Below are 13,557 nucleotides of genomic sequence, written 5' to 3' on the forward strand. Positions count from 1 at the left end.
TGATAGAACAGCCCAAAATGTTTTGGAAGCTTTTTTCTCAGTCTGTGTTTTAACTTCATTTCATCTGTTTACAGAATTGTCCAAATACTCTTTCTCCCATTTATTTTTTTTTCTAGAAAAGAATGACGCATTGCATCTAAAAAAACCTTTACTGTGGTAAAATTACAAGAAACACAAAAAATAAAATAAGTGTAGTCAGTTCTGTGTACTAAAAGTATTTAATTTGGAAAATGAAATAAAAGTTAATAATTGTTTGATTTAAATTTACTTTTAACTAAGCATTACAGTATCTAACTTAGTCTTATGGGTTTTAATTTGAAGCTAGCATATTTGACTAGTTGGTGAGAATTTCATTTGCATGTGCCCACACTACTTCTTTAATGCCATCAATTACAGTATACTTTAAATTCCAATGTAATACAGGCATCCTGTTTTCCTCTACTAAGTTAAGTTTAGCTGCGGTGTATAAAAAAAAGATTGCTACCCTCCATGTAGTGGAAAATTTGAATTGCAGACAGGCACAACTAAAGGACTGTTAAACAAGTAAGGTTTCAGCCTTCTTCTGAATTAGACTACATATACACGCATGCATTCACACAAATGGAAATCGCACACAACACACCTGCCAAGGCCAGAGAGAGAGAGAGAGAGAGTGTGTGTGTGTGTGTGTGTGTGTGTGTGTGTGTGTGTGTGTGTGTGTGTGTTGTATAATTCAGGAGGCAGCCAAAACCTTACTTGTTTAGCAGTCCTTTTGTTGTGCCATTCTGTGACTCAACTTATGTTTTATCTCTGAATTAATAAAATGATTTGTGTGTTGCAGCAAGCTGTCCGCATGATGGTAGGAATTAAGGGTATAACATGGGAAGATTCACAAAATGATCACCTAATGGATTTAAAGGAAATTATGAGGCTTTCTGCAGCTTTACAAGAAGGAATTGCTTGTGTTAACGCACCTGTAGTCAGTGAAAGAAGTTTACTCCGGGATGTGAACAGGAAGGATTCATCTGGTTTAATTTCTGAAGACTCAGAACAACAGTCAGGAAGATTTAATTTGTCATTAAATTGTAATGAAGTAAGTTCAGAAAGGCCAGTGGAAGAAGGCTGTACCACAACTTCTCCTTTTAATGACGAAATTTTTTCACTTAAAAATGGCTCACCAGAATGCTCTCTATACTACACAGATGAGATGGGAATTACAGTAAGAACAAAATTTTCCAAAGACACAAGGAGAATTCTATGTTCTGATGACACAGAGGAAACTGGAACACATTCTTACGAAGCAGAAGAGGTAGTTTTGAAATATGAAGCGGAAAAGATATGCTCTGCATTACTAGAAACTGAATCAGAGTGCCATAGTTCCAAGGTTCTCTCAGAAAAAGATCTTAATAATACATTCTCATGCAAGACGATGACTACTAACGTAACTAATTCAGCACTCTGTAAAACTCAGGATGAAGAGCATCAGACACAAGAAAGGGAGAAGAATTTGTTGACACCAGTTGTTAAATATGATCCTGAGGAAATGCATGCCAAGAGCCACATCTTACAGGTTGCCTCAGAGCCAGATCTTAATGCGACATTTTCACGCAAAACAGAAACTAGGATTGACTGTGCTGATTCAGTAACTGGTGACGCTGTGTTCGCTTCACCACATGACTCCGAAGGACAACAACCTGAGAGCCGCATATTGCAATGTCTCTCTGAATCAGATCTTAACAATACATTCTCATATGAGATGAGAACTACTAAAATAACTAATTCAGCACTCTGTAAAACTCGGGATGAAGCACATCAGACACAAGAAAGGAAGATGAATTTGTTGACACCAGTTTTGAAATGTGATTCTGAGGAAGCACATGCCGAGAGCCACATCTTACAGGTTGCCTCAGAGCCAGATCTTAATGCAACATTTTCACACAAAATAGAAACTAAGATTGACTGTGGTGATTCAGTAACTGGTGATGCTGCATTCACTTCACCACATGACTCTGAAGGACAACAACCTGAGGGCCACATATTGCAACGTGTCCCTGAATCAGATCTTAACAATACATTCTCATGTGAGACACAAAGTCAGGTTGCATCTAGTAATCCAGCCACCTGTGCTGGTCCTTTGTCGTCTAAGAAAGAAGAAAAAGAATTTTGTTTCTTGAGACCAGTTGGTGTTAAATGTGTTAGGAAAGTGCAACCTACAAGTCATATTTCAACTTTAGACTCTACCTTCCGCCTACTGAGGGATGTTGACGCTTCGAGAAAACCATCTGTACAGAAATTATCTCCGGATTCATCTTTTGTAATAAAAAGAACTACAGGAAAGTGTAAAGATGTTATTAACAAAACTTTCTTACAACACAAGAAGGTTCTGTCACCTGCAACTCCAGGGAAAAGGAATATTCTCTCTAATCGAAACACCACAGATACATTACAAAAAGGTAGGTTATTTTCTGTTACATAATATAAGGTTAGTAACTGAAGTATCTCTATCTAATAGAAATGGGGAGGGGGATTACCATAACTCAATGGGTAGTTTTGGTATTGCAGCATTCCCATTTAAGTATGTTGGTGTTTAGATTCAGATTTGATGTTTTCGTGAACTTTTTGATAGCTACCAGTGTAATTTAAGCTTTCTTCTCAAACTGTGCCAGAGCAGCTTTGCTGGGCATTGGTACTGCTGCAGTTGTGCCTATGCTGGAATGTGGTGAACTTCACCATTCTTTTAAATTTTTTTAAGATGTACAACATTCTTCTTTTAATAAATGCTTGTATTGCAGCTTATTGCACAATCACTTATTGTATTAAAACATTGCTCATACTTACAGTTTGAGATAGTTCTTCCAGTTCATGACATTTTGACATTTCTCTCTACCTCTTCTGTCCTGCCATGTTATCACTCAGTACTGTCGCAGTGCATGCATTTTCTCCATGTTGCACTGCAGTACTCCAAACAAGGATGCCAACTCACAAAGGTTACACAAACCCCATGCATGTACTGAAACTTCTGGTAATTCTGCAGTTGCTGTCCTAACTTGAAGACGCGGCGTCCATCTGTTCAAGTTTTCTATACAACACAGATAACAAGAATTCACAGCTAGCTTTCCATTCTTAACTACTAAACCATTACATGGCTTTGGTGACCTCGAGCATCATTTGTTGGCTAGGTAGGAGTAGGGTTACAGATCATTGTGTCGGTGTGGTTTGTTACACCATAGTATTAATGTTTGTTATTGTTACTGTCATGGTCAATATTAGTAAGACCTAAAAGCATAGATGGTTGTGAGGAAGGGAGGACAGGTTGCAGATCCATATATCTGTGCTGATTCAAACAGAAAGTAGGACAAGCAAGTGAGTAATTTGAGATGATTGAATGTGAGAATTTACTTATTGCAGACAGTTTGTGTCATTAGGTATTACAAAAGATTAATTAAGCTGTTGTGAAACTGACAGATACAAACATGCTTGTTGATGGCAACAGTCAGCAATAGTGTATCATTTTTGTTTTTGGCAAGGAAATGTCAAAATAGTAACGAGATTGGCGATTATTGTAGTAATAACAGTGACAGTGATGGTGGCTGATATGTATCCCTGCATGTTCCCAAAAACCCATATAATCATTTTTCTTTGCTTTTTATTGGAGATTGTAAGTTTTCTACTAGTTTGCAAATGACCTGGTTCAAGTTCAGTTTTGCACTAAATTGCCCCCAATGAACCATGGGCCTTGTTGAGTTGGGAGGCCTGCACGCCTCAGCGATATGGATAGTGCAACCACAATGGAGCGGTATCTGTGGAGAGACCTACATATTGTGCCTGAAGAGGGGCAGCAGCCTTTCTGTCAGTTGCTGGGTCAGTAGTTTGGATGATTGACTGCTCTGGCCTTGTAGCATAACCTTATGGTGCTAGTATTGTGAATGGCTGAAAACTACTGCCATTATTTTTCATGAGGAAATTCAGCTCCTTCTGTATGTTTAATATTAAGTTATGATTGCATCCTCTTGGGGTAAAATGTTCCAAAGAAAAGAGTTCCTTATATGGATCACAAAGTGGGAACCACTAAGTGGGATGTGGTCATAAGTAAAAACAAAATTGGCATTATTTGGGTTGGGTTTGAAATGTTAGATCCTTCAATTTGGTAGGTAGGTTAGAGAATTTAAAAAGAGAAATGGGTGGGTTGAATTAGATGTAGTGGGAATTACTGTAGTGAAGTGTAGCAACAGGAAGAAAAATAAATCTGGTCAGGACAGTACATGGTTATTAACACACAGTCAAATAGATGTGATGCAGCACTAGTTTGATAATGAATAAGAAGGTAAGAATGTGGGTAAGCTACTATGAATACCACAGCAAATGCGTTACTGTAGCCAAGTTACTGACAAAACCAACACCCACAGTCGCCACCTAGCTCTGCGTATGAAGAGACTGAAAGACTGAATGATGAGATGAAAGAAATTAGATAGATAAAGCAGAAGAAAATTTAATTGTGATTGGGGACTGTAACTTGATAGCAGAAAAAAGAAGAGGGGGAAAAGCAGTCAGAGAACATGGACTGAGTGAGAGAAAGGAACGAAAGAGGAAGCCAGCTGGTAGAATTCTGCACAGAGCGCAAGTTAATTATTGCTAACACTTGGTTTAAGGATTGTGCAAGATGGTTGTATACATGCAGGAGACAGGAAGGTTTCATGTTGTCGTTGTTGTCGGCATCATCTTCAGTCCAAAGACTGGTTTGATGCAGCTCTCGGTGCTACTCTATCCTGTGCAAGCCTCTTCCTCTCCAAATAACTACTGCAGCTTACGTCCTTATGAATCTGCTTAGTGATTCATCTCTTGGTCTCCCTCTGCGATTTTTACCCTCCATGCTGCCCTCCAATACTAAAGTGGTGCTCCCTTGATGTCTCAGAATGTGTCCTACCAACCGATCCCTTCTACTAGACAAGTTGTGCCACAAATTCCTCTTCTCCCCAATTCTATTCAGTGCCTTCTCATTAGTTACGTGATCTACCCATCTAATCTTCAGCATTCTTCTGTAGCACCACATTTTGAAAGCTTCTATTCTCTTCTTGTCTAAACTTTTTCTCATCCATGTTTCACTTCCATTCATCGCTACAATCCATACAAATACTTTGAGAAAAGGCTTCCTGGCACTTAAATCTATACTTGACGTTAACAAATTTCTCTTTTTAGAAATGCTTTCCTAAACATTTCCAGTCCACATTTTATATCCTCTCCACTTCGACTATCATCAGTTATTTTGCTCCCCAAATAGCAAAACTCATCTGCTACTTTAATTGTCTCATTTCCAAATGTAATTCCCTCAGCATCACCATATTTAATTCGACTACATTCCATTATCCTAGTTTTGCTTTTGTTGATGTTCATCTTATATTCTGCTCTTCCAGGTCCTTTGCTGTCTCTGACAGAGTTGCAATGTCATCGGCAAACCTCAAAGTTTTTATTTCTTCTCCAAATTTTTCTTCAGTTTCCTTCACTGCTTGCTCAGTATACAGATTGAATAACGTTGGGGATAGGCTGTCTCACTCCTTTCTCAACCACTGCTTCCCTTTCGTGCCCCTCAACTGTTAAAACTGCCATCTGGTTTCTGTACAAATTGTAAAAAGTGTTTCACTCCCTGTATTTTATCCATACCTCCTTCATAATTTGAAAGATTATTCCAGTCAACATTGTCAGAAGCTTCCTCTAAGTCTACAAATCCTAGAAACACAGGTTTGCATTTCTTTAACCAGTCTTCTAAGGTAAGTCATGGGGTCAGTATTGCTTCGCGTCTTACAACATGTCTATGGAATCCAAACTGATCTTCCCTGAGGTCGGCTTCTACCAGTTTTCACATTCGTCTGTAAAGAATTCGTGTTAGTATTTTGCAACTGTGACTTTCTAAACTGGTAGTTCAGTAATTTTCACATCTGTTAACACCTGCTTTGTTTGGGATTGGAATTATTATAGTCCGAGGGTATTTCGTCTGTCTCATACATCTTGCTAATGAGATGGAAGAGTTTTGTGACGGCTGGCTCTCCCAATGTTATCAGTAGTTCTAATGGAATGTTGTCTACGCCCAGGGCCTTGTTTCAACGTAGATCTTTCAGTGCTCTATCACATTCTTCAAGCAGTATCATATCTTCCATTTCATCTTCATCTATGCCCTCTTCTACTTCCATAATATTGCCCTCAAGTATACCATGCTTGTGTAGACCCTCTATATACTCCTTCCAGCTTTCTGCTTTCCCTGCTTTGTTTAGGACTGGTTTTCCATCTGAGCTCTTGATATTCATACATGTGGTTCTCTTTTCCCCAAAGATCTCTTTAATTTTCCTGTAGGCAGTATCTATCTTGTTTCCTAGTGATACGTGCATCTACATCCTTAAGTTTGTCCTCGAGCCGCCCATTCTTAGCAATTTTGTACTTCCTGTTGACCCATGTTTGAGACGTTTGTATTCCTTTTCGCCTGCTGTGTTTACTGCATTTTTATATTTTCTCCTTTCATCAGTTAAGTTCAATATATCTTCTGTTACTGATGGATTTCTACTAACCCTCGTCTTTTCACCTACTTGATCCTCTGCTGCCTTCCCTATTTCATCTCTAAGCTACCCATTCTTCTTCTACTGTATCTTTCTACTATCTTTTACTGTATCTTCCTCTGTCCCTTTCCCTTGTTTTTGTGTATCGTTCCCTAATGCTCTATCTGAAACTCTCAACAGCCTCTGGTTCTTTCAGTTTATCCAGGTCCCATCTCCTTAAATTCTTACCTTTTTGCAGTTTCTTCAGTTTTAGTCCACAGTTCATAACCAATAGATTGTGGTCAGAGACCACATCTGCCCCTGGAAATGTTTTACAATAGAATACAAATGGTAGCTTTGAGAGATGAAGTAGGGAAGACAGAAGAGAATCACTTAGGTAAACATACAATTCATAGTAGAAATCCCTACATACCAAAGGTGATATTGAATTTGATGACAGGAGAAAATATAAAAATGAAGCAAATGAAAGGAATACAGATCTCTAAAAAGTGAAATTGGCAGAAAGTAGAAAATGATAGCTAGGAAAGGCTAATAGGACAAATACACAGGATTAGATACTTGGATAACTAGGGAAAGAAAATTATAGATGTTTGGAGAGAGGAAAAAAATTGTATGAATGTTTAGAGCTCAGATGGAAAGCTGTTACTAAACAAAGAAGGAAAAGGTTGAAGGAACATGTAGAGTGTCTATATTAGGGAAACAAAGTTGAAGGTAATGTTATAGAAAGAGGGATGAAGTACATAACGAGAAGAGGGAGATAAGGTATCGCAAGAAGAATTCGGCAGAGCACTGGGGGACCTAAGTGTAAACTAGGCTCCCATAGTATAGACATCAGTCCCTCTGAATTATGGAGACCCTTGGGAGAGCCAGCCATTACAAAATTATTCCACATGGTGTGCAAGTTATATCAAGTAGGTGAAACACTCTTGGACTTAAAGAAGAATGTAATAATTCCTCTTCCAAAGAAGGCAGCTAATGATGGGTGTGAATAATACTGAACCATAGTTTAAGAAGATGGGGCTGTAAAATGTTGACATGAATTATTTACAGGAGAATGGAAAACCTGGCAGGTACTGATCTCGGGGAAGATTGGTCTAGGCTTTGGAGAAATGCAAGAACACGGGTCAATACTGACCTATGACTTATCCCAGAAGATATGTTGAAGGAAGGCAAATGTAAACTCATAGTATTCTGCTAATAACGTAGAGTGGGCTATGCCAGACTGCACTTAAGAACTGAAAGCAAAAATTGAGACTGTTGTGAGGCAGTGTTGTAGCCTGTACTCGATCTGTACATTGAGGAAACTATAAAGGAAATCAAGGGTAAATTTGGAAACAGAATTAAAATTTGTTGGAGAGGTAATAGAAATACGGATTTGCCAATAATGTAATTCTGTAAAGAGACAGCAAAGGATTAACAGTTGAGTAGAATGGATGGTGTCTTGAAAAGAGATAAGGTGAACACCATCAAAAGTAAAAAACGGTTATGAAGTGTAATTGAATTCAGTCTGATGATACCCATAGAATTAGATTAGAAAATGACACTGTACCACTTCCACCATTGCCCTTAGTTTCTCAGAGGCACTGCTATTCATTTTGCGAACTTTGTTGACTTAGTCTGAGGGTTTATTTTGATTATTTATTCACTTTGACCCTTCACTGCTTTTCCCTTTCATCAGTTCTGTCATCTTTGAGTTAGTATATTATTTCCAGTTTCTGCTGTATCACCAGCACAACACATTTTCGCTTTACAGACATTGTACAGTAACAGAAACCAAATGAATACAGTATCCACTGTTACAATACAGTATCCACTGTTACAATACAGTCTAGCACTTGAGGTGTTTGAGCAGCACATTGTTTACCACAATCGTGTTGTAACCTTAAATTACGTTCACTGCTGACCACTCCCACATAAAGGAACAATTTTAGCAGCAAAAACAATAATAAATAATAATAAAATCGAGAGTTTACTGTAATATCGTTGTCATCATAACCATAACATACAGCTGTGTCCTGTTTACTGCGTAGCTCTGACAAGTTAGATATTTATTTGTGGAAATAGTTATTTTTATTTTATTTATATACATTTAAAACTGTTAAGACATGAATTTGTTGTAGTAATAATCTGAAATAAAACACTTAGAAAATACTAACAGATAGTTTGAAATTTCTGAAAAATACTTACACTACATTTTCTTTGTTTACAGACATTGTTGGTCACTCTGATGTCAAGCATTTGAACAATACGGGGAAAATGAAAAATTCACTTAAAGCACCATCAGTGCAAAACAGCACTTTAAATAAGGAAAACATTTATACACCCAATATCACAAAAAGGAAAATAAAAAGAAATGACAGTATGAAATTACCTATGAAAAAGAATCAAGAAAGTATGTTTCCCTCCAGAAGAGTCTCACCACCTGTCACGTTTAGTGGTAAGTATACAAATAGTGTAATATTTTTATTGAAATCTTCTGCATAAAGATGATAAGCATTTTCAGGGTGAAGCAAAATTCACACTTGTATGCCACAGTGCAATTCCTTGTGTGCTAACAGTAAAAAAAGTCTAACAAAATTTCGTCCTGTACATATTTTTGATAGAAACTGTATGTCTAAGGAAGACAATATGGCAACAAAGTAATCACATGTATGACATGTCCACATTCAATACAGTTCAACTATGGTGCCCAAATTAGTGCAATGGATAGAATTTTGCAGAACAATAATTGAGTCTGAGCGTTTGATTTGGGTCTAAATGCGTTTTCTTAATTTAGAACTACCCAGTAGTGCTGTAGATATACTTTCTTTAACAATTTACATCGTATAACTATAGTTTTCTTAAAGTTGAACTTAACAGTTGTTGGTCAGATATGTCAAAAATATTCATGATGACTAATAATTGCCTGCCATAGACAGAAATAACTACTAAAATTACCAATGTGGAGATTCAGCACACTGTGACTGGACACCTTTCACAAAACATACATAGCCTTAGAGCAGATGCTCAAAGTGATATCAGTTGTTGCTCAATACTTCTAAGAGACTGAGGGAATGTAGTCATTATAATGTGAAGATAATAAAAATAGTAACAGCATTTAATAACCTGTGAAACCATTTGCTACTTCTACTGGTGAAGTGATGGACATACAGGTGGTTAGCATTTACAACACTAACTTATATAACGAGTGGTAGGAGGATATATTGAAAACTGGTGACAATGTAGCTGATATAGTGTAAAGTAATATAATTGGTTGCAGAACTATGTTGGATAAAAGGAGTAGGCTAGACCAAGAAAGGAAGGAGGGAGGGGAGGGGGGGGGGGAGAGAGAGAGAGAGAGAGAGAGAGAGAGAGAGAGAGAGAGAGAGAGTTTATTTTATGGCCAGGAGACACTGTGTCAAAATATTGTTGCAGTAATTTATTGGTATCTAGCATTTCACATGAAATTTCATGAACCAATCTGTATGTCAGGAAAATTATTTTCCTGCATCCATTTTGTCAGAATCTGGCTCGATTCCTGGTTTGTGATTATGTATCCTAAAAACTTGATCTGATTATTTATTCTTCACAGATTACTTCTTCTCCAAATAGACGGTTACTCCCGTTTCTGGAAGCTTGCAGGACTTTATTAATTATATCCGAGTATGTCTATGACCCAGAACTGATTAATAAATCATCCATGTAGGTGATGATTTTCTTTAATAATTTGTCCCCTAAATGTGTTCAATCCATATGACATTAGTTAAAACTGATAAATATTCAATTATGCAAAAGGGTGTTTATTTCCTTCTTTCATCCTCTAGCTCCGCTTGCCAAAAACTGCTCGTGACATCGAAGCTGGTACAGTTTTTGGCCCCTTTAAAACATAACAATTCCTTTAAACTTTTTTTCCCCCTTTGTGGTAGAATAATTTTCTTGACTGTACTTGCATCTGATACCAATCTGATAGATCTGTCGTGTTTATTAACCACTTGTGCTGTTTTGACATTTCAGTAATATTCTATCATTGCACTCATTTAGTTTCAAAATCTACAGCAACATGCATTGCATATGACGCAGGATAACTTTTAGTGTGGAACACGTCATTTTCTTTAACTTTCAGACCTGATTTTTTTCTGAAGAAAGGAAAATGTTTCTTCGTGTGGTAATGCTCTTAGATGATTTTTTAATGATTTGATGCAAGATTTATACAAAAATATATACCCATTTTCAAAACATACTTTGTACAATTGGATTCATTTTATGGACTAATTACAAAATAATATTTATTGCAATGAACACTAAAATGAAGTACAACAATTAACAAGCACCATAACAATATTCAGTTATACAATTGAATATAGTGAACCAACCACATCTGTTTATTCTGGTGGCCACAAGCTACTGCACATTGCTCTGTTGACCTGCTGATATATTAATAATGGTGACCAGCAGTTGGCCGGCTGGGGTGGCCGAGCGATTCTAGGCGCTACAGTCTGGAACTGCGTGACCGCTACGGTCGCAGGTTCGAATCCTGCCTCGGGCACGGATATGTGTGATGTCCTTAGGTTAGTTAGGTTTAAGTATTTCTAAGTTCTAGGGGACTGATGACCTTAGAAGTTAAGTCCCATAGTGCTCAGAGCTATTTGAACCATTTTGAACCAGCAGTTGACATCACTTGCACATGATGGAAAAGTTGAACATTCGCAGATGTGTACCTCAGCTTTCCATATAGAAAAAATACTTCTGTATTCTGCTTAGATACAATAAAAGTTAATATACACAATTGTACCCAAAGGCTGTACCATAGGGTAACCTCCATTTAATTCTTCTGTCTGATATTCAGATAGATCAAATGCATTTTGAATGTTCTTAAGAATTCAACAAAGTTTCTACATTTTCTTCATTGTGGGTGCATTATTTCTCCCAAATATAATAAGTAACAATTATCTAAGCTGCAGCTCCCTCCTTATCCACATTGGTAAATCATAAGTCATGCACACAATGCACATATCTCCCATATTGGCACATCTGTAAATGCAACTTCTCTTCCTCATTACTTTTATGAATATATAACATTTCCACAGCAAAATGCGCTTCACATTTATCCACTATTATTCAGTATGTTCCTAAAATGACTTAACTGCCAGGAAGCTTTGGTCATAATTTTTACCGTCAATGTAAAACTTCAGTAATATCTGGTTTTTAATCGGCTTGTTTGTATTTACCGCAGCACTGATAACATGTACACTGCTCACAGAAAAAAATGGTATCTATGCAGTCGCACTTAACTGTAGATGAATTTTATTCAATAATGCACAAACCTGACTACTGCTGTCCAGAAGCCCATCAGTACCAATAACACAATAAGAAGTCATTAACTGGTTCAGCACATCTTCAGTAATTACTTCCCACACTTGCACCAAGTCACATCACATCATAATATGTATCACATTGAATATTATTAATGACAAATGCTGAATCATTAAGTGCAGTTTTGGTTTTGGACCGAGTCCCATCCAAAACATCATTTAGTTTAACTGTGAAGATCAGGCTGGCATGTGTTAATCTTTCTTTCTTGATCCAGGATCTGTAATCCACTTCACACCAATTACAATCATCCCTGGGCTGTCTGTAATCTGTGTTTCTGTGGGGATCATCTTCTCTTCTATCAGAACAATTTGTGGTCCATAATTTCTCTGAAATTTATCTTCATGTGATGAAAAATGTGCCTTGCAATTTTTCCTGCCAAAATTCCCTCAATCATGTTGGCTCCTTTCTTGATAAATATTCTCCATGTGATCCAATATGACACACACTCCAGAATGAAATTTTCACTCTTCAGTCAAGGTGTGCTGATATGAAACTTCCTGGCAGATTAAAACTGTACCCTGTACCGAGACTCGAACTCTGAGGACAGATTGAATCATGCTTGGGTACCTTATTCGGTAGAGCGCTTCCAGTGAAAGACAGAGGTCCTGAGTCTGTCCAAAACATAGTTTTAATCTCCCAGGATGTTTCAGAACAGGTACTCCCTGAATTTTGTCTTGCTGTAGAATCTGTGGGAATGCTTTAGTGGAGGGTGGTGGAGAGTCAGGAACCGCCAGAAGGCTGTATAATCTTCTGTTATAGATAGTAGCTCATAGTACATTTCGGGGCCACATCAGGCAGTGCTGGAAGTTAGTCCTCAACCCAAGGGCACCAGCAGCTTAGTGTGGCCAGGCTTGGTGTGACATTGTATAGTCAGTCCTGTGGCATATCAATATCACGTCTCGTGTGGCAGGTTGCACTACCTGCCGAGTGTGGGATGCTGAGCCCACAAGGACATCAAAAGTGAAATGTGCTGACATCCAGGGAGTGAATGAGACACCGGCACCTGGCTAGCAGTAATTGCCATTGACAAGACCCAGTAGCTCAATGGGTAGAAGGATTTCAGTGAGACCCTCTGCCCATCAGGCAGTGATTGGATCCCCCTTCCAGGGAGCTGATCCTATCAGAGAAGGCAGAGTGCCTGTGGTTGTATGGCAGAGGCCAACACTGTAACAATTGACTTCTTGAAACTTGTTGCTTCAACTAGTGCCCACACGGCCAGTATTTATTTGCTCTAAAATGAGTCTTGTGGTGTAGCGGCTACAGAAGTTATAAGTACCACATGTCGTCTCCCTGGTTATGGTAAGGTGGAGGGTGACGCATCGTGCACTCCATGGGTCATTGCTGAGTCATTGTATTGCAGCATATGGCCTATATGGCATCAAGCTTGTGTCGTTACAGTGCAAAAAACAATGATGCTTTCATAGTCAGCAGTATTAGTTCCCTAAAGCTGTTTGAAATTCATTAAAAGTTTTACATTTTTCCAATGCTTTATTGCCCCCACACATGAGCTCCATCTTTTAAATGTTTTTCTGTTTTCCGATTTTCTGAACATTTTTTAGGGAAAGTCTTTCAAAACATTTTGATGTATATCATTGGGTATATCCCATGAACTGGCTTGAATTCCTGAAGTCCTGTTTTAAACTGTGACACATGACGAATCCAGCTATGATAACAAGTTCAC

The 13,557-nt window shown here is 38.0% G+C and overlaps 1 protein-coding gene across 1 annotated transcript in view; it reads left to right on the forward strand.

The window, feature by feature from the left end:
• The window catches only part of LOC124613081 (kinesin-like protein KIP1), a 132,575-nt gene that overhangs the window by 101,485 nt on the left and 17,533 nt on the right, over positions 1 to 13,557 (forward strand). The window contains exons 11-12 of the mRNA XM_047141667.1: positions 821 to 2,432; positions 8,734 to 8,961. Of these exons, the coding sequence (XP_046997623.1) occupies positions 821 to 2,432; positions 8,734 to 8,961 (1,840 nt within the window). The remainder of the gene's footprint in view (positions 1 to 820; positions 2,433 to 8,733; positions 8,962 to 13,557) is intronic.

This window comes from Schistocerca americana, chromosome 4 (assembly GCF_021461395.2).
Source record: "Schistocerca americana isolate TAMUIC-IGC-003095 chromosome 4, iqSchAmer2.1, whole genome shotgun sequence".
NCBI lineage: Eukaryota > Metazoa > Arthropoda > Insecta > Orthoptera > Acrididae > Schistocerca > Schistocerca americana.